Source organism: Dermochelys coriacea, chromosome 17, assembly GCF_009764565.3.
Source record: "Dermochelys coriacea isolate rDerCor1 chromosome 17, rDerCor1.pri.v4, whole genome shotgun sequence".
Taxonomy (NCBI): Eukaryota; Metazoa; Chordata; order Testudines; family Dermochelyidae; genus Dermochelys; species Dermochelys coriacea.
In genome coordinates this window covers 12,388,114-12,410,491 of record NC_050084.1, presented here as the reverse complement: position 1 = coordinate 12,410,491, position 22,378 = coordinate 12,388,114, and the positions used below count along the sequence as shown (strand labels likewise).

Here is a 22,378-nt window from a genome sequence, read left to right as displayed (position 1 = left end):
GCCCAGCTGGAGTTTGCTGGGCTGGCAGTTATTAAAACCAGACCTTTTTATGTGAAAACTGAAAGCTGAATACATTTGATCTGGAACTCACTGAGATGCAGTAAGGCCCACAATGCCATTTGCAGAGTCACTTTTCAGAGCGTAACCTCTCTTTGAGCCAGAACATGCCCCAAAGCTCCAGCTACACTGGGTATTTAAAGCATGTATTGGAATCGCACTAATGCCTGGATGCTATAGTGCTAGGTGATTTAGAAATGCTGCAAAATCCTTACACAAAACACACCACCATTCTACAGTAATAGTCCAAACAATCCAAATCATGGTGGTCATGTAAACTGCGGTGTTTGGGATCACCACAGTATTTTTCATAAGGCTGGAGAGACAATTCTGACTAAATCATTTTGGGTATCGGTTTGCTTGGCCAGTGTGGATGGGGCAAAGTAATTTCCACACTGTGATTAGAAGCCCAGTTCTAAATACAGCTCACACTTTTAAAATGGTTTGGTCCCCAACCACGCTGGTCAGCCAAGTCATGCGAGAAACCATTTCGGCTGGAACTGTATTTCACCATGGTTCCAAAACCTGGTGAAAAGTCCAGTATAGGTGAAGGCCTGTCTGATGCTGGCAGGAAAAAAAAGGTTGATTTCATTGTACTGGACAGATTTCCAGAAGTGTCTCATTTGGAGAGAAGAAACAAGCCAAGTGGTTTTTGTTCTAACAAGATGGCATGGTACTGCTGCTCTTGGACATTGTTTGCTCCTCTCTAATCTAGGCTTGATCCTAAGAGGTAGAGCACAAACAACTAAGGACAAGAGTGTGTGGCTGCCCTCCCATGGACTTCGGGGGCTTTGGCTAAGGCACGAAAAGACGACCTACATTATTCGATTTTTTAAAAAAAATCTTATTTTCAGGCATGACTTAAAAAAAGAGGCACAGGCAGAAAGAACAAAACTCAGAGCGAGAGAGGATTGTCCAAGTTGCCTAGGAGATTTGGACACCAAGTCCTTGATGGGACTCAGGCATCTAAATCCCTTAGGCAGCCTTGAAGCTTTCAGACAAAGTGTGTCTGTCTTCTTCCCCCGGTAATGCTGTCCCTTGGTTTATTTTTTTCATTCTTGTGTTTGTTTTTTATATTATCAGTTCAATGCTGGCTTTGTCATTGTTTGTGGCGGCTGCTCCATTCCCAGGGCTGCAACCAGCTGCGATGACTTGGAATAGGGAGATTTCAAACAAAAACAAAAACAAAAACAAGTGCTGGGCATGATTTTAAATGTCTGGAACAAACAGCAAGTGTCCCTCATCCTGAGAGAGAGAGAAAGACTTTGAGACTGGATTTTAATTTCTTCCAAAATCAGGGAGGCCCTTCCTCCACATTGCTGTATTTACTGAATTGTGCAATGTTCCACATGCATGAACAAGGAGAGAAGTGGTTTTATAAATAACATTATGATGTAATTATTCTTTACTTGTCTGGGTCCAGACACACCAAAAGAAGTGGATTTTCTTGGAACAGGTTTCAGAGTAGCAGCCGTGTTAGTCTGTATTCTCAAAAAGAAAAGGAGTACTTGTGGCACCTTAGAGACTAACAAATTTATTAGAGCATAAGCTTTCGTGAGCTACAGCTAAAATGCATCCGATGAAGTGAGCTGTAGCTCACGAAAGCTTATGCTCTAATAAATTTGTTAGTCTCTAAGGTGCCACAAGTACTCCTTTTCTTCTTGGAACAGATATGTACTGCTTAGGGCTTGTTGGAAAATTTCTATCAAAACTTTTTTTTTGACTGAAAATTGAGCTTTCAACTGAATGAAATTTTTCATAAAGGGTGGGTTTTTTTCCTTTTAATTTTTTAAAATTTTTTGATGGAAAACGCAATGCCTCCAAAATTATAATTTTCAGGTTTGGGCTGAAAGAATTTTATTTTTTATTTTTATTGAAACTTCAAATTTTCAATGAAAAAAAAATATTCTGACCAACTCCCCCCCAAATCCCAAGAACTGGCATAAAAATCATGAGATTTTAAAAATGAACGGGGGATTCTTTTTATTTACTTCCTTTTTATTTGGCGCATATAGAGGTCATGCTGTCAAGCTTTTCCCTTTAAATAAATGAAAGCTGATGTCCCAGTGAATATCCTAATTCCTGCAGCTGGGGGCTTGGAGAAAAACAAAAAGAATCTTAAATCTGACAGATGGCAATGCTGTGATGAGCCCATGTTTAAAGCTGGCTCCTAACTGGAGTGGCTTTGCAGGGGTCGCCCCAGGAATAAACCTGGCCTAGTATAGCCCCAGATCTGCCCTGGTTTACGTGCTTGGGCATACATCGCGTCAGTATTTAACCGAGTTTGCAGCTCATTCTGGACTCCACAGTCTTAGAGCTGCTGCTGCCTGTCAGGGGACAACTGTTGAGCGCTGACCCCTTTCTATGGCAAGAAAACATCTATTGTCTTATAGGCCATTGGCATTTGCTTGTAGGGTTGACTCAGAGCTGCTAACTGGGCCACTTCTTCCCACAGATGGGAGAGGAAAAGGGGGTGTTAACACAGATCAAGGAGGAAAGAGAAATCAGTGGGGGTTGAAGGTTAAGGCCAGCTACGGTAATGAGTCAATACCATAAATAAATGCAAACATGTGTGTGTCTCTGTAGATCACACCTTCCTCTGCCAGAAACCTGGATCTCTGGGAAACACCTGCGTGGCCTGCCATACCGAGAGTCTCCCTGGCTGTGCACTGGTAGGCGTGTGAGAGCAAGTGGCGAGGGGAGCGCCGCACGTGTGCAGCTGTGTCTGGGTGGGAGCAGGTCTATGTGAGTGCCACGTACATGCCCGTGTATAAGTTGTGTGGGAGAGTGTGTGTGCCTTTACTCTCCCAGAATCCAGTCCCCTCTCCCTTTGCCTCCAGGCTCCCCCAGGGAGCGATAAGGAATGTTTACTTTGGCAGGAGCATCCAAGCAACACAGGAAAGACCAGATATGCGACCCCCCTGCTCAGTCCTCTCCCCTGGCTCCCACTCATTCCAGCCACCTCCTCCCACAGTTCCCGTCCCACCCATAGCCTTTCCCTTCTGATCCTCCCTCCCCACCCTGCCTCTCCCCCCCCTTGTCCCCTCCCACCCCAGAGCATCTCCCTTGCAGCTGCACGGCTCCTCCAAGAGCTGTTGACAGAGCCAAGCAGCCTCTGGCAGCTGCGAACAAGCCAGCCCCCCTTCCCACCCCTTTGCACTGTCCCCTCCTGAAATTGCATCGCCTCCTTGGAAGAGCTGGAGAGAGACACGCACAGCCAGCCCCGCTGCTCAGCCAACTTTGCTCTCGCTCCTGGCTAGGGCTCCCCCAACTTCGCCCTCCCTCATTGGCTTTTCTGTGCAGAGCTGCCAGAGTTGCCTAGTGCACCCCCGGAGCGGGGAGAATGCACAGAGCCAGCTGGAGCCCGGGGAAGTGAGCGTGCGAGTGCCCCAGGCAGGAGGTTGCCCTGGAGCAGGGGCTGGGGGCTTTCCATAGCCCTGTGTTTCTCAACCTTTTTGATACCAGGGACCGGCTTGCTGCCTTCCTAAACTGTGTCAGGGAGATCTCAGGAACCAGTGCCAGGACCCTCCAGCTTTGGAGTGGGGTGTCCTGCGTTCGCAGCCCCCACCCTCGCTGGCTGGGAGTTTGCCCGGAGCCCGGCAAGAGTCCCCAGCACCCCAACATGGACACGGTGGCCAGCGACATCGCGGACCTCAGCAGCCAGGACGCGCAGAGCGTGTGCGAGGCACTGGGGCGCTACGAGGACACGCTGCGGGGCGCCGTGCGGGAGATCCACGTGGACATCCAGGTCTTCAAGCAAGGGGTGGACCGGCAAGTGGACGAGGTACTGCGCGTCGCCAGCCCGCTGGCCCGCACCGTCGCCGAGCTACAGCAGGAGAACCAGCGGCTGCGCGCGCAGGTGGAGCGCCTGGCCAGGCAGGTGGAAGCCCTCAGCAGGTCGGCGGGGCTGCCAGACAGCTGGGCTGCGGAGTGCGGGGCAGCCGGGGGGCCCAGCTCTCCAGGGGCTGGCGCAAGGCGGGCCAGGTTCTCCAGCCATGCCACCTTATCCATGACCGGCAAGAGCCAGGTAAGCACTGCTGGGAGCGGGGAGCTGTGCGGGGGCGCCCCCTTGGGGGTAGTTGGGCATTGCAGGGTGCTTGGGAGACAGGGGTGGCTGGGGCACCTACCCCCAACTGGGGAGCACCGGTGCACAGGAGGGACTAATCCAGGCATTTAAAAAAAATCTCAACATCCCCCTCCACTTGTTTTGAACAGAACATTTGATAGACCTGGCCAGTTTGTGAACGGAACGGAAATTTCACTCCCTTTAACAAAATCAACTGGCAAGGACAGATCAAAGATAGTTCAAACAGCCTGTTTGAAATCTGATGATGTTACTGTCTGATGTCTCTCTGAACAGGAGCACATCTAAGGATTGTTTTTGTCTCTGCTAGTTTCCTTCCTTAAATGGTTTTAAAACAAAATCATTAGTCTTTATGTATGGGGGCCAGGTCCCCAGAGGGTATAAATTGGCATAACTCCATTGAATCAGGCCCCTTGGGTCAAAGAGGGTTGTATGAATGAGGAGAGAAGTTGGGAGAGTTACGGCTATATATCTAAGGACCTTGAGCTTGGGTCCAGAGGAATCGTTGCCCAAGGAAATTGTGCGCGCCCTTTGGTGTGCTCCAAAGGCAAAATGAAGCCCTCTCTTCAGGAGTCTGTTTATGAGCAACAATAGAATTCCTCCCTGCCAGGGGTGATTTAGTGTTCTCCAGAAGAGGGAATCCCTAGGCACCCCCCTCACCTCCCCCCCCCCACAGGATAGTGGTATGCCTCTGAGAATGGGCCCTAGAAGATAAGGCTTTTATGCTGTCATTCCAAGGTCATAAACTTGCAAGAGCAGATAAAAGTGCTTTCTCAGGGCTACATTGGTCTGTAGCTTGGTACAGGGAAACCCCACAGAGTTGAGCAGAAACTCTGCCCGAAACATGATACCCAGACAAATTGTTTATTACAGTACAAAGAACAGAGGGCCAGGTGCAGCCCCTACCACCTGGAGGTCGCAGTCAGACAATGAACACCTTTCCCACCCAACCAGGGCCCCCATGTCAGCCACAAGGATCACCTTATGCCCAATAGATTATGCAGGGGTGCTAGGGAAGGTAGTTTAAGGTAGTGGAGAAGCACAAAACTGTTCTAAGGTAACTGAGGCTCTGGATCAATGTTTGAGTGAGTGCTAACCCTATTTAAAGGGCCTTTGGCTGGGAACAGTTGAGAGCTTTTTAAAGATCTTTACCATGGGCAAGTGTCAGCGTCATTGCCTCATGCAGAGAGATCTGTAGGGTAATCTGGATATCAAGTGACTGTACTGGACTGAGTTGAGCCAAGATTGTTTTACGAGGCAGTTTCATTTGTTGCAATCTTCCAAAGGCATCGCCCTAAGAAGATTTGCTCACTCTTCACAGTCTCACTGCAAGTTTTTGAACACTAAGAATGAAACAACTCATTTCATGCTTTCACAAAGGTCTGACAAGCTCACTTGGGCAGTTGCTACAGCTACTCCCAAAATGCATTGTCAGACTTTCCTCAATCCTTAGGGGAAATCTCTTGTTGCAGGTAGTGGAGATTTGCTTATAGACTAGAGCAGTGGTTTTCAAACTACGGGTCACAGACCCAGTACTGGGTCATGGAATGGAAGGCACTGGGTTGCGGTGGCTCTGGTCAGCACCACCGATTGGGCTGTTAAAAGTCCCATTGGCGGTGCTGCCCAGTTAAGGCAGGCTAGTCCCTACCTGTTCTGACACTGTGCTGCGCCCCAGAAGCAGCCAGCAGCAGGTCCAGTTCCTAGGTTGGGGGGCCACAGGGCTCTGCATGCTGCCCCCACCCTGAGCACCGGCTCCGCACTCCCATTGGCTAGGAACCAGCCAATGGGAGCTCGGGGGATGGTGCCTGCGGGCAAGAGCCACACGGAGCCACTTGCACACTTCTGCCTAGGAGCCGGACCTGCTGCTGGCCGCTTCTGGGGTGCAGCATGGTCCACGGTGCCAGAACAGGTAGGAAGCCTGCCTTAGCACCCCCGGGGCGCTGCTCACCGGAGCCGCCTGAGTTAACCCCACGCCCTAATCCCCTACTCCAGCCCTGAGCCCCCTCATCCCCAAACCTGGAGCCCGCTCCTGCAACCCAAACCCCTCATGCCCGGCCCCACCCCACAGCCTGCACCCCAGCCCAGAGCCCTGACCCCCTCCTGCACCCCAAACTCCTGCCCCAGCCCAGAGCTCCCTCCCACACCCTGAACTCCTCATTCCCAGCCCCATCCCTCAGCCCTTACCCCAGCATCCCAATCCTCTGCCCCAGCCCTGAGCCCCTCCCACACCCCAAACCCCTCATTCCCAGTGCCACTGGGTCATGGGCATCAACAATTTTCTTTAACTGGGTCACCAGAAAAAAAGTTTGAAAACCACTGGACCAGATAAATGCTTAAGGATTTGGTCTGTTGTACATACATAACAAATCTCACAGCTCCTGATCCAAAGCCCATTCAAGTCAATAGGAATCTTTCCACTGAGTCCAGAGGGTTTCAGGGCTATCGACCAGAAAGAAATCCGCTACACTTATATCGCTAACCCCCACTATCCAAAAAAAAAAAAAAATCACAAGATTTAAAAAAAAAAAGAGATTTTTTTGCCATCTGGTTTTTGAACACTTGGGTCACGTTTTCAAGCTTTAGTCTACAGTCCTGGGAACCAGACACTTCCTTTTTTTAAAAGGACAGCTGAGATTCTTATATAATCAACATGACTCCCAGAGCTCAGGCTTCATATATCACAAGACTTGCAATTAAACCAAACCAAACCACCACACTTTGGTAACGCGGGCAGCTAGAAACAATTTTAAAAAGTCTCATGGCTGTTCCCTAATGACAAGAACCACATCCAACAAATGCAAGTGTACTACTAAGAGGTACTCGGGTGGCATGGTGCTGGGCAGAGTATAATTGCCTGGATAGAACAAACCAATAAATGTTCTAGTTACAGTTCCATTATGATCAGCAATATTTCCATTCTACTGCTAGAAACTAACACTTTGCAATCCATAATTGGGTGTTGAATCAGTGGAGATATCTCCAGTTCATTAGGGGTGCAGCAGTGGCTTGTTCATGAATTATGTTATGCAATATGATATAGGAGAACAGAAAATAGTTTGGGGTAGTTCATATATTTTCTTTGACTGAGAAGTAGCTACTATTATTTTGGGACATGAGCCCTAGGGTGAAATTCTGGCCTCATTGACTTCACCTCCAGAGTAGGGAAAAGAATCACAAGAATACCAACAATTGATATACTGCTATCTGTTTTGTTTGTATTAGTAATGCATGTATTTCTGGGTCCAGTCCTACTCACAATAAGGATGAGAATAGTTCAGAGAAAAAGAACGGTCCAGTGATTCAGGTGCTAGCCTAGGACTCAAGACCTTGGCTCAAGTCCTTGCTCTTCCTTTGTGACCCTGGGCAAGTCATTTAATCCCTTATCTGTAAAACTGAAATAGCAGCACTTTCCTACCTCATAAGAGTATTGTAAGGATCAGTATAAAGACTGTGAAGTGCTCAGATATGGTGGTACTGTAATGGGGCCATAAACAGACCACACCCACTGAAGTCAGTAGAAATATTTCACTTCAATGGGCAATGGATTGGGTGCTCTGACACTAGCTACCCTCTCTGTCTCAGTTTCCCCATCTTAGAACTTGGGGATGGTGGGGAATTTAGATTTAAGCTTTTTCTTAGTTTAGGAAAGGAGTGATTAACAAAACACATCTTAAAGTGCAAAGCTACTCAAATCTTTTCCTGCACATTGTTATGAATTAAAAATAGGAAATTTTCACAATTCACTAAAGAACAAGGATGCTTTAAAAAAGCAAAAATTGGCTCATTTTCAAACAAAAATGGCTTTGCATCCAGTAGCATGTAAAGGGTCTTTTTGCATATTTGTGATGTTAATAGCTATTGTGGGTACATATTGTTGTGGGGCCACCAAGCTTTTTTGAACACAGTTCTGCAAAACTAAAATATTGCATTTTTCATGTCATTACTATTAGGCACTACTGTTACGGCATTCATGAATACAAGACCCAGCTGAGAGCAGGGTCCCCTTGTGCTAAGTACTGTGTGTAGATGCAGAATGGGGCGGTCCCCATCCCAAAGAGGTTACAGTTTAAAGGGACAAGATAGAGACCAAGTGACTTGCCCAAGATTACGCAGCAACATAGTGGCAGGGCCATGTCTCCCGAATCTCAGTGCAGGGCCTTATGTAATTCACCATGCTGCCTCAAAGCTTTATTTCTCCCTCTTTAATAAGTTGCCTAGCAGAAGTAACCCACCCTGTTTATTTCTCAGATGGAAGCTTTCTTCCCAAGGCATCACACTCCTCTGGTCTGGTGGCTCTTTATTTTGCCATGTGCACGTGAGAATCAAATTTAACCCACTGAGCACTCCCAAAATGCAAGGTCGGACTCATCATTTTGTATTTTCCAAAGAAGATGGTGGAAACTTACACCGGAAGAGTCTTGGGCTTCCATTATTTACAGTAGTATAGGTTCCCCCAGCCCAGCTGCATGTTAATCTGTAGTGCATGCTGCTAGTGCTATGAAAATGGGGTTGGATTTCTTAGCTTCAGCTTACCGCAGGTCACTGGTTCTGTGCTATGTTTCAGACAGCTCTTGGCCTGAGCTGTCATTCCCAGTTACCAGTGATGTCATTCAGAGCAGCTGGCTTTGCAGATCCCCTGGGGAGAGGTGAGAAAGCTCTTACAGATGGAGCTACCTCGAGCAGCTCTAAAAGACAACAAATGTATTGAATTTACACTAATATGATGGATGGCTTTGACTTGTGCAGGGATGAGCGCGCCGGGTATGGTTCTGTATGGCACACTGAAGTCTCGGGAGAACGGCTGGAGAATACCAATTGTTGAAAGTGATTTCAGGGGTCTGTTTCATTTTTAAGCATGCACATCACCGGAGACCAATATGAACCCTCTGCAGAGTTCTGCTCACGTCAGCAGTTCGGTGGAACTGCCTCCAAAAGAGTCCCCCCCCCAGCACTCCTCTATTTATCTGTCTACACTGCAGCTGGAGTTGTGACTGCAGCGGGTGTGGGCACACAACACACTAGTTTTCATCCAGCTACCGCAGCTAAAAATAGTAGCAATGCCACAACAGCATAGAGCCCTGCCAGGCAGGCAATGAGTATGTGCCCAGTGTTCTAGGTGGACGCGTTCAGTCTGTGCCAACATCTGTGTGGGTGCAATTTCACTGCTACTTTTAGTGGCGCGAGCTAGATTAAAGCTGTGTGGGGATGCTTAGACTCGCTGCAGTCACACCTCTGACTACAGTGCAGACATGTATTCAGGTGAAATCCTGGCCTCACTGATATCAGTGAGGAGTTTGCTATTGACTTCAATACCACTATGATTTCACTCTCTGATCTCCTTCACCAGCCCTGTTGGAGAGGAGGGGAAAAAAAAACAACTTTCTATGTGAATGAAAAGGTAACATAGGGTCCCATGTTTGAAAATCTGGCCTAACAGGTTCCTGTCCATTTTAGGTGCTTCCAGGCCAATATGATTATTCAAATGAAGGATTAAGGTTCCCATGTCTGGAAACTCCCCATTCAAACAGAACATACACACCCTACTGCTGACATACTACCTTTTATTTAGGGTGATTTTTGGTTGCTCTGTTATAGCGATAAACAGAACTGTGTGTATCCAGTATCAGATTCTAGCATGTAAAGGTGCACACTGCAAGAGGACATCATTTTTGTGTCCATATAAGCTAAAAAGAGAAGCTTGTACCGAAACCCCCTATGAAAGGCAGAGTCCTTTAGCCTGCTTGAATTCATCACATGCATATATGTACCTGCAGAATTAGTGCCTGAACACAGCCCCTCTGCCTGGGGTTCCTTGACAGCAGTTGAAGTAACTGTGGGAAGAAAGCTAGGCTGTAATTGGTTTTTATCCAAGGCCTCCCTGTCTCAGACTTTAGTTTCCTATGCCGGAAGAATCACTCTCACCTCCGAGGTGGAGTTAATGAGCAACACCCACCACAGCGGGTCAACAGGAATTCTGTATGGGACACTTTACAAAGTGGATCAACAGAAGAACCTGCCACTTTATCTCAGACCCCGAACTGCATACCTGTGAACTCTGAGGAAGTTCCGATCGAGAGTGACACATTCCCAAAGTTTGGGAAAATCTTGTTAGGCCCATTCTTTAAAAGTATGATCATGTCTGTCACCTCCAGATTTTGGTTCTTCACTTCCCACTGCAGGGTCAGGCAGGATTCTAGAGCTGGCTGAAGTTTTTCAATCAACACAAGTTTCCTGCCCCCCAAAATGGAATTTTATCTAAACCAAAACTTTCCACAGGAAAATGTTAGGACTCTTGTTTTTGCAACCCAAAGTTTTCCAAAATATCAAATATGTTTCTCCTTTTTTCCTGTCTCCCTCTGCCCCCAGTACAATAAAATGAATAAGTGACAGAGTAAAGAGAAAAATGAAACTCTGCAACTCTAGCTTTTCAGAAGCTGATGAAGTTTTGAAAATTTGGAGAGGAAAAAAGCAAAGACAAAGAGGAAAATGAAAGATTCCAGACATTAGGGTGACCAGACAGCAAATGTGAAAAATTGGGACGGGGGTGGGGGGTAATAGGAGCCTATATAAGAAAAAGACCCAAAAATTTGGAGTGTCCCTATAAAATCGGGACATCTGGTCACCCTACCAGACATACATGCTAAGAGTGCGGGCAGATGATCCCATATCTGCCTACTCTGAGGTTCTTAAACCTTCCTTCTTCTGAAGCACCTGGTACCAACCACTGTGGGTGACAGCATCTTAGGTTAGATGGGCCTGGGGTCTGATCCAGTCTAGCAAGTCCTATGTGCCTAGTGCATTCAGTGCTAAGAAGGGGGGAGGGAGACCCCAAACATCTGAAATCTTGATATCCATTTTTTGATAACTGTATCAAAATCAATGCTTCCATTTGAATTATTTCAAAATTTTCCCATAAAGAAGTCACTTCTTAAAAAAAGTTTAACTTTAATTTGAAACTGTGGGGGGTGGGAAATAAACAGGTTTTTCCAACCATCTCTATAAGAGACACTTGCAAGCACTTGGACTTAGTCTGCTACAAGACTTTTCTGGCTGCACTTTGGTTATAATTGACCCTGCCCCCACAGCTCACCCAGGCACAAATCCATTCGCAACTTTGAGCTACCCAGAGAAAATGAGCCAGATCCTCCAATGGGGTAGATTAATATAGCTCCCTTTGGCCCAGTTACTGCAAGGTAGTCCTAAGCTGCAAATTGTTGTGTTCCTGAAAAAAAATTAAAGATTAAATTATGAGTGAGCCAATGCAGCCCTATACAGCGCTGGATTTAAGGGCAGGCAACCCAGGCAAAAAGGCCTGGGGGTGCCAGGCCTGAGGGTGCCAGGCTTGGAGTGCTGTTTTTGTTGTTAGTGACAAAAAGGAAAATAGGAAATACTTGAAACATGTTACTTCAGACATTCTATGTGGGTTCATTTTTCACTAACCTCCTAGAATGTTCTGGACCTTAGTAGAATCTTGTGGAACCTTCCAGACTTTCTGAGAACTACATTTTCCTCAAACCTCCTAGAATGTTGTCAGCCCTGCCCACGCGGGTATATAAGGGGCGGGGTGTCGCCAGTCAGTCAGTGAGATATAAGAACGAAGTGAAGTGAGAGCCTAGTTGTGATGTTGTGAACCTTGTTTTATTTTTGTAATTGTGAAAGTATACTTGTGTTTTAAGATTTGAAGAGTGTAAGTAGCAACTAATGAAAGGACATATTTAATGAGGTGCCAGAGATCTCTATCGAACACCTATCTACACAACAATATAAAAGAAATACTGTTACTTCTTTTCCCATGCTTAGCATGAAATGTTTGAATACTGTGGATCACAGACTTTTGCTCTCCCTAATACTGTTTTCCCTGCAGAAAATAAAAGATGCTCCTGAAGATGCCTTCAGGAGCTCAGTATAAGAAGCGAAAAGCTCAATTGCAATCTAGTTTGCAGCAAGGGGCAAATTTGATGGGAAAAATATCTGAAACAAAACAACATACACTGGGCTTTAGGCAGTAGCAATCATCCCAGTGCAGAAGAAATTGAGGAATTTGTTTGCTTAAATATATGACATGAATAAATACAGATTTACAGATCTTAGCGTGCAAATGTCTTATCTGACAGGGATAAATCATGCATGCAAATCATGCATCAAAGTTGTGAAATGGGCTAACAATGCAATGCAGAGGAGGGGGCACTGAAGCTGTTCCTTGCCTGGGGCACCATTTGGCCTGGACGGCCAATTGCTACTAAGGTGTGAGCTTTTTGGGAGGAGTGTTCATAGTGTTCATTACACAGTTGTCAGGAGGTGATCCACAGCTTAAACTTAGTATGTCCTGAGCTACCATGTACTTGTTGCTTGTACTCCTGCTTTCCTCAGAGAATTAGATTTTAAAGTCACTGGAGTGGGGGCCCTGGGTGAAGGATTTCACCTCATGTCTTTATGTATGTTTGTTACAATATCCTAGCACAATGGATCCCTGATCTTATCTGGGGCTCTTTGGTGCGACTGCCATACAAGTAATAGATAATGTGCAGATACAGTTACAGCAACCCCATGACAAGACAGGAAGGATGACCAGAGACCACGCTTGATACACCTAAGCAACACCACCGAGTAGAAGAGAAGTCATTAACCCTCCTAGCCATCTATGCGGGGATTTGAGCCACTTGACTACCAAGGTCATGGATTTCAGTGCACCTGATCTGTTCTCAAGTCCTGCTCGGCACCAGCTCATTTGGAGCCAACCTAGAGCTTGACACTGGAGCTCTGAGTATTCCTTTGTCTGTGCTCCCCCATGCAGGCTCTCCCTTATGTGGGGCTTACGTGGTACAGAGAGCCATTATGTCAGGCTGAATTTCACCCTAACTGGATACAGGAGAAAGAAAAGGAGTACTTGTGGCACCTTAGAGACTAACAAATTTATTAGAGCATAAGCTTTCGTGAGCTACAGCTCACTTCATCGGATGCATTGTAGCTCACGAAAGCTTATGCTCAAATAAATTTGTTAGTCTCTAAGGTGCCACAAGTACTCCTTTTCTTTTTGCAAATACAGACTAACACGGCTGCTACTCTGAAATCTGGATACAGGAGAGTATCTGGAGTTGGGAAGGAAGGCAGACGTGACTCCATCCATGTATTTTACAACAGCTCATGCATACTGCCTTTTTAGGTCTGCTGCGTAGAGAGATATATTGCACTGATTAGGTGGAGGGGGAGAACCCTCTGAGCTAATGCAGGTTTTCTGATAAGACTGTGCGTGTATTATTCCACTGCAGAAAGGCCTCATGCAAACAATGCCAGGGTTTGGGTTCAGTTGTGGCATTAAACCACAGCCTGCAGCAGGAACAATGCCCTAGTGTGTGCTGTGGAAGTATGCCAGGCAAGCACAGCTGTTCTGTCACCTTAGAATAAAGTGCAAGGTGTACTCTTCCCCTGTGGGACAAGCACTGCTGGCTGGCATGCTGGGCCCTGGGATCATAATGTGGATGGCATACTGAGGCTGGCACTAGCCTATTGCAGCACCACCAGTGATCACCCTTATATTCTAACTTTGTTTTGAGGGTTTATGGTTCAAGGGTAGGTATTGTCACCCATCACTGCAGTACATATTTGACCTCTGCTCTTCCTCCCTAGTGCACCTGAGCAGGGCTAGATGCAACTGACCCCCTAGGGATAGATTCCACAAGATGCTGAGCACCTCCTATGAAGTGTTCAGTGCTTTTGACTCCGACTGACATAGACAGGGGACAATGGGCACTGACAGATGGTGCTAAGTAACCATGCAGGATAGGGCCCTCATTGAATGAGCCCACAGTATTTTGTTATAGATAGTGGTGTTGTGGAAGTGCTCTATAAAACAGATCTCTCTCTCTCTCCCTCTTCACATATGAGAGTAGTTACTAGATAAGGGATAATAGATAGCACTCAAGAAGATGCACTCTTACTTATCTGCTGCTGCCTTCAAAGCTAGGCGCCCAGCCAGCAGCCACTGCTCTCCAGCTGCCCAGCTCTGAATGTGTACAATAAGTCCCCCCCCCAAAGCTCCCCAGTTTGAGAACTACTGGTCTAGACCATCCCTGACAAGTGTTTGTCTAACCTCTTCTTAAAAACCTGCAATGATGGAGTTTCCATGACCTTCCTAGGTGATTTGTTCCAGTGCTGAACTACCCTGACAGTTAGGAAGTGTTTTTCTAACGTCTATTCTAAATCTCCTTCACTGCAATTTAAGTGTAGGTCTTTCTATGCCACTCTTAAGTGTCAACTAGAGCTGGTTGTTTTTTTACTTCTGCTTTAGACTGTCTACACTGCCACTTTCAGCGCTAAAACTTTAGTCGTTCAAGAGTTGAAAGGACACTGCCCCCAAGCGACAAAAGTTTTAGTGCTGAAAAGCACCAGTGTAGACAGCACTTTCTGGCCGGGAGCGAATCTACCACCGTTCATTCGGGATGTTTTGTTGTTGTTGTTTTTTAAATCGCCAGGCGAGCTTGATAAAGCATGTCTACACTGCCCACATCACAGCGCTTCCCTTAATGTCTAATTTGAAGAAACTGATGATCTAAAGTTCCCTGTTAAAGTGCAGATCTACTACGAACAGTGTTTGTGATGACTTGGCACTTTATCACCCACAGACCTGCTCCATGCATATATTTTGGGTCTTATCTGTTTACTAGCCAAAACGAGTTTCATTACATTTACTCTTGCTCACCCTGCAGAGAAACACTGCTTCTGGAAGAGCAAGCCGGGTTCAGTTTTGGCTTGTGCCTAGTCAACAGAATGGTTATCCAAGTTCCAACAGCAAAATCTTTATTTATCTCCCACTTGATAGGAGTCGTGCAAGGATTTGTTGAATTCAGTGATTAAGGCCTACCTGTGTACTGTTGGGAATTATTGCAAAGATGTGACATCAATTTACCAATCAGAATGAGCTCTGGACATTAAGGACCTGATTCCTCACTCATTTACACTGGTGTAACTACTGATTTCAGTAGCATTACTCCACATGTACAGCCATGTGAGGAAGTGGAGAATTGAGCCCTCAGTATTCACAGCCAGACTCTAATAAAACTAAAATTAGACGCTGTGTAGCAGAACTGTTCTATAAGGTTAGTTATTAAGAAACCTATCGAACTCCACTTGTTTGGCTCATAGAACTCCTCCCATTCTGTTAGCTACACTAAACTGTTTAGTCCCTATAACATTCCAATTTGGATTTTAAAAAAATCCCTAGGATTTTCCTTTTGAATGATATAAATGATTTGACACCAGTTTTCCAGTAGGAGTAACTCCACTGACTTCACTTCCCTTGAGTAAGAGTGCAGAATCATGGCCCATTACTGTGTTTTCAGAAACAAACCAAACCCTACCCTGGCTTACACCACTCTAGTTATTCCAGTGAAATTCCTCTATATCGGGCCAAATTCTGCTCTCCTGTTCCAGTATCTATTTATGTCAATTGCATTTGAAATGTTGTCAGTGAATAACAGAAACAAAATGATCGCCAGGGGCCCTAAGACACTTGCTCAATAATGCAGCAAGTGTCTGAATCACATTTTTGATACTTGAAGCCATCCAGGAACAATTCCGTTAATCTCCGTTTTTGCAGGCTGCTGGTCTGTCTCCAGACCAGGGAGGATTAACACCACGTCCAGAGCTTGCTCAGGCCCTTTCTTCAGGACACCATGTCATAGTAGGACCAATAATGTTCAGAACAAACCACTTCAACATAAATCCAACAGGTAATTTCCCCCAACCCATTGTCTTTCTTACCAATCTCCCTGCTTCCTTACCAGTCCTCCTAGAAAACACCTGCCAGGGAATCCTCCTGTTCTAGAAACCATCCTACTTCCTAAAAAGAAAAGGAGTACTGGTGGCACCTTAGAGACTAACAAATTTATTAGAGCATAAGCTTTCGTGAGCTACAGCTCACTTCATCGGCTCACGAAAGCTTATGCTCTAATAAATTTGTTAGTCTCTAAGGTGCCACCAGTACTCCTTTTCTTTTTGCGAATACAGACTAACACGGCTGCTACTCTGCATCCTACTTCCTGGTGCTTCTCCTATACCCACTCTTACAGCCATTACAGGAAACCATCAGGACCCCTTTGCAGCTGATTCTGATCACTCCCTCTGCTATGCGCAAACACCTCTTTTTACAGAGGCATTGCCTCTGCACAGAGCTGGCTGGCTCTAGGGCCCTTGTTTCTTTTGGGGGCAGACCACCCTGTTGCACCGATAAAATGGTTAAATACTTGGGGTGAATTTGGTAAGAATCTTCCACCAATGTTTGAATTAAATTGTTTTGTGGTAAAATCTGGTCACATGGCTGAGTGATCTTTTGGGGCCCAATTCTTTCTGTTCCAAGGGCCAGATCCTCCACTTATTTTATTTTATTTTTTTTGGCCCATGGGTGAGGCTATGGAGGGGCACGTTACTAATGTGTTGGCAGCATTTGTCTGCAGTCATTTGAGAGCCATTTGTCATGGCCCAACTGCATATGGCCCTAAAACCTTGGTGAGAATATAACAGCATGAAGCAGTTCCCAGAATCTTTTTTCCTCCGCATGAAGTTTGCTAGAAAGCTGCTCTCTTAATGCTGCACAAATTACTGCCTTGAGGGTGTGCATTCTTCTGAAGTGGGAGCCAGATCATTTAGATAACCTTTTAAGGTACAGACACTAGCCAAGCTGTCTGCAATTTGTACACTCTGCATGGCAGGTGGTGGGTCAACCTGGCTTCAGTAACATGAGAAGTTACATCAGGTGTGAATTCGGCCCAGTGAGTGTTCTCTATGTCCTTGCCGTCTTTCCCTCTCTAGATAACGTTGTTTGCCTTCTCGTTTTCTTTTCCAAACCCGCCCCCCACACATTTTAGTACCATTTGTCTTTGCTTCAGCCCTTTACTCACATCACAGTTTCCTCCTCCCCCCTGCCCCTTTCTCTAAGAGTGGCAAACCAGCTCCTTTCACCAGCACTGAATTTGCAATGGGCCCTGTTCTGTTCTGAAGGCAACATTTCTTATGGGCTTGATTTTCAGAAGGGCGGATGAGTGCCCTGAACTCTTCCTGAAGTCAGCGGGAGCGGTGGGTGCTCAGCACCTCTGAACATCAGGCCCAAAGTGATGTCGATGGAAATTTTGCCAGTGTCAGAAGTGCAAGATGGTGCCTTGAAAGGGGAAAAAAATAATCTTCCCCCTGATCATTTTCAGAAACAAATGACAGCCTCACCATGAAACCAAAGACATCATAAAAACAAATTTGACAGGAACAGATATGGTAAAGCATTCTGGGCATGATCCTGCACCCTGGTCCCAATCCAGTGAAGCACTTACAAACGTATGCAGTCTCGTTGACTTCAGTGAGACTAAGCATATGGTTAAAATTAAGCAAGTGCTTAAGTGCTTTGCTGGATTGAAGAAAGCTCAGCATCATGCAGCACTGAACATTTAGGCCCTTTCAGGAATCTTGCTCCCTCTGAAGTCAGTGATGATAATTCTCATGACTTCAGTGTGGCACTTCAGACCTTTCATGGGTTAAACAGGCTCTTTGGGACAGGGACTCTCTTTTTAATACTAGTTTGTACAATGCCTGTAACAATGCTATGGGATTTCTAGTTAGATCACATTTGTAAGGTACTGTGCCCATGAAAAACCAGTTGGAAGACTGCAGTGTGATATCCATTGCAAGACTGCCTCTCTAGATACCTGTTTATTATTATTCTATGACGAATCAAGATTTTCAAGCGTGATTTTGCATGCCTCCATTTTTGGGTGGCCAACCTGAGACACCTTAAAAGGGGCTGATTTTCAGAAAGTGCTGAGCACCCACTCTGTGAAAATCAAGCCGCTTTCAATTGGGCAACCAGACTCGCTAATCACTTCTCAAAATCCGGGAAATTAGTAATCATTAATTATCCACCAAATCCTGTGGCCCTCACTCAGGCAAGATGTTCATAGAAGTCTATGGGAGTTTTACTCAAGTAAGGGCTGCTGTTTTAAAGAAATTGAAACCCTTTGCCTTCCAAAAATGCCCCCAATCCGTTCATCTCTCAGGCAGCCTGCCCATCACTCAGTAATCATGGCTGTGTCTGCTCTCACAAGGCATGTTTTGTTATGAGTAAATTAAAGCTATATTCAGAAAGCAAGGCAATAGGTTAGAGCGGGTATGTCTACACTGTGATAAAGACCCGCAGCCTGACCTGGATCAGCTGACTCGGACTGCAGGGCAATCAAATTGCAATGTAGATGTCTCCCGCCTTGTGGGGTCTCAGAGCCCGGGCTTCAGCATGTTTTTAGCCCCACAGCCTGTGCCCCGAGAGCCCCAGTGAGCTGGCCCGGGCTCTGAGACTCAGTGCCATGGGTTTTTTATCACAGCATAAACATACATAGCGTGACTTCTCCTGAACGAAAGAGAGCACATGGTGCAGTCAAAGCCCCGCTGAGGTTGCATATTAGGTCCATGAACTGTAACTTGTACGGTTGTATTTAACACCGTGCACATAATCCAGTATGGTGCAGTCAATAAAAACAGCAGCTGTGTTTTTCTGTCTGCAGGAAATAAACCCAAGTGTCACTTACTAAAACCCATCAGCTCCCAGGGTTTAGCACTCATGTTTTATCGTTGCATTTGTCATGTTGCTACCCTGGCAACAAAGGCCACTTGCTTTCTGATTTTCTATGTGTAGGAGGTTTCTGTGTATCAGTCTTGAGAATTCCTCTGCTGATGAACATCAAGGGTCAAAACCTGATTTGTGAGCCAAGCAGGCTTTATCTATGGATCCCATTATTGTATCTGACCACCTCACAATCTTACAAGTATTTATCCTCCCAATACCCCTGCAATGTAGGGAAATATTTCTGTTATCCCAATTTTACAGATGGGGTACTGCTGTGATGGTTAATTTGCTGGCTCTTGTGATAAAATCTGATCCAAGAATGTGATGATGCCCATGCTTTGGTCATAGGAGCATGCTGCACTGAGGTTTTCTAGTCTTGCTAAAGTGCAGGCTGCTGTCCTGCATTGGTGGCTAGCTAGGGGAAAAGTGTTAACACCTTCCTAAGTAGCACTGCATGAAGTCAGGGAGGTGCTAATACAATTTCCCTTTTGAGGGTATGGGTTGTGTGAGGGGATTTCCTCTGCATTGCACACACTTGCCTGTTGTTTAATCCTCACAGTTCCTCTTTATTCTGATCAACAAAGCGTCTTGACCTCAGAAGCCAGACGGAGCTATTTAAAGGAGAGACGGGCCAGTCCACAGCTCTGTTTGATTGACTTTGTGTACCTCTTTGATCCCTGTCTCTCAGACTTGAATTGGAGCTGGTGTCAGTTTATTAACCTCCTCCCATTATATCTCTTGCTCTACCCGACTCTGTTTTTCCGTGACCTGAACAGTCTGATTCTTCAGAGTTAATCCATTTTCCAGTAAAAAGGATCCCCTGCAACAGTGGTTTCCTACCTGCCCAGACAACTGTTTGAGACTTGTTCCTTTCCCTTGCAGCCATCAGCCTATGCATATCGCCACTTTCTGTTCAGTCAGCATTCTTCTCCTCCTCTCTGGGCTTACCTGGGGAATTGGAAGTCTGGCTGCCTGATCCATTGGGCACACTTTAACTCATCACAGAATGTCAGCATATCCAAATGCAAGCTCACCCCAGCGTCCTTCCCAAAATTCAAAGGGGTTCAGATTTGAGATGCTGGTTCTGGCCTGTCCCTAGCATCTATTTTTCCTTATTTGCCATTATTTTCTCTCTTAACACCCCATCATGAAACTCTTATTGCCAATAGAAACAGCTGTCAGAGAACCAATAAGGGAAGTTGGTAATTACTCCAGATGTCTGCACCTCATTGCAAGTTTGTAGCTACCAGAAAATGTGTTTCATGAGACAAATAGTGTCGATTTACAATGCTTCAGCATGAAGCTAAACATAGAAGTTGAAGGTTCATAAGGTGACATGTTATGGGGGTGTGGTAAGTGTTTTCAGGTTAAATTAGCACTACCACTTCAGCGATAAAGACTGAGATATGCAAAGCTACCCAGGGGATTTAAAGGCACAACTCCCATTAGTTTTGGCATGAACCATGTATCTAAGTCCCATAGGCAGCATTTAAAATCTCAGCTAGGTGCTTTCAACTGCATATTGAGTCCCGATAGCATATTGAAGGGATCAGATTCATCTCTGGTGTAACTCCATTGAACTTCCAGGGAATAATTAAGTTTATGATGTAATAGGCTGAGTACAGCTGCATGCTGACAGAAATCTAAATGAACAAAATGGCAGGTCATTTATTTCCGATGGAAAGTATTGACAAGTGATTCATTTTAACTCCCATTATTTCACATAGAAATGAAAATAGACAAGTTTATGTCGGGGCTAGCGCTAATGTGAGTATTTCATTCAAGATAAAGATACCTTGCATAGCACCTTTTGACAGAGGCTGTCTAAGAACTTTACAAAGTATGATTACCCTAGTTTACAGGAGAAGAGACTAAGACAGAGAAAGTCAGATTCTGAGCTCAGTTAAACTGGGTGTACGCTGGCATAAAACCATTGGTGGATTGAATCCTGTTCTACACTGGTGAAATCAGAATCAGGTCCCGGGTGAATAAGTGTTTTGACCATAGCCATCTGATAAGCCAGGGGCAGAACTGGGAAAAGAATCCAGGTTTCCTGACTCTTCATCTCCATAGCAAACAACTCAACCTGCCTCTGAGCTACCTTGACTTCTAGGATAGTTTGTAAACTACCAGTTCTTGAGAACTACATCTGAAATCACTGTTTTTTAAAGGCCACTTTTCAAAACTTCCCATAAAGAAATAAACCAGGTTCTAATTGGTTTCATAACATTTTGCAGACTACCTCTATTTTTTTTTTTTTTTTAGAAAAGATGTAATGTATAAATGTAGCAAGAACAGATGTAAAGTCTGGCATCTTCTACATCCCTCAGAGGGGAATGCCCAAAGGTATATCCACAGAGAAAGAACAAGAGGATACCAATATATATTCCCAGAGTTTTGTTTCATTCAGATTGCCATCCTTAAATCTGGTCATACCATAAGATGAATATGGCATATGGACAGAGAGAACACACAACATAAAATAGTTATCTACAGTCTGAAGCTCAGCACTTCTCTTCCCCTGGTCCTGCTTCTGCTATTAGAGCAGAAGCTTTTATTTTGCACTCTCTGGCTTCTGCCAGTGATCTGGTTTCTTGGCACCAAACTTTTATGTGACACCATAATGGACCCAAATCTGGGAACCACTGTTGTGAAGGTGGAAAAGAATGTCATATGTTTGAAGGATGATTTTAAAAGCAGGCTGCTGGAGCAACAGTGGTGCTGCTGAGGATCAGCTCCTTGTTGGGAAATTGGTTGCTGTTTGTCAGATTTTTTAATCCCTGCATTCCCTCCTCTCCCTACCTCTGATTGTTAGTTGAAGAAGAAGTCCTCTGTCCTTTCTCACTAATCACCTCTGACATGCCCGTGGTAACCCTATCTCCGATGATCTTTCTGTAGTGTTTGTAGTTGGGCTCCGTGCCTGTCTGAATAGGATAGTCTAAAAATGTAGCAACAGTGTTCTCTTTGGATTCTGTTGTAGGAGAGTCCCCTTTCATCGTGTTTAACATGCCGTCCACCAAATGGATGGCAGCACCTTCATGAGTCACTCCAGAGTTCCTCCAGCATGTGCCACATACTTTCTGCACTCCAACTGGCAAACAAGCTTGGCTGAGACAGGGACCACGGTAACTCCTTGCTTCTATGTCCCTTCTCGGAAAGGCCTTGGGATAGCTGGCAGGGCTGTCTATCGAATACCAACTGGTGGCATCGGATGAGGAGTGCCTCTCCTACCATTCCTCTTGCACCATTGCAAAAGCCATGCTCAGGGAGATCTGTTTGCAAAGCATTGCCCATGAGGTTATGTGGGCTGGAGCTTCACCTGGTCAATATTTCCTGAACCAGATGACCTAACTGTCATTTGCCATCCCTAACTCTGGTGACAGGGTATCTGGTTGGGTTGGCAGAAGATCAGCTTGTCTTGCATTTGCAGTTATCAAATGGTTTGCTGCAAAGAGATGGCTCCGTATGGGTAACGCGGTGAAATTTAATGGGCCTGTGATATATAGGAAGACACACTAGACCAGTGGTGGGCAACCTGCGGCCCGTGGGCCACATGCAGCCCGTCAGGGTAATCTGCTGGTGGGCAGCGAGACAGTTTGTTTATATTGACTGTCTGCAGGCACGGCCGCCCGCAG

General features: G+C 45.6%; 1 protein-coding gene across 1 annotated transcript in view; it reads left to right on the top strand.

Annotated features, from left to right (window-relative positions):
• The first annotated feature begins 3,089 nt into the window (after positions 1 to 3,089).
• SMTNL2 (smoothelin like 2) overlaps positions 3,090 to 22,378 on the top strand; it is a 44,242-nt gene continuing 24,953 nt past the window's right edge. Inside the window, exon 1 of the mRNA XM_038376070.2 lies at positions 3,090 to 4,084. Within this exon, the coding sequence (XP_038231998.1) occupies positions 3,680 to 4,084 (405 nt within the window). The 5' untranslated portion in view covers positions 3,090 to 3,679. The remainder of the gene's footprint in view (positions 4,085 to 22,378) is intronic.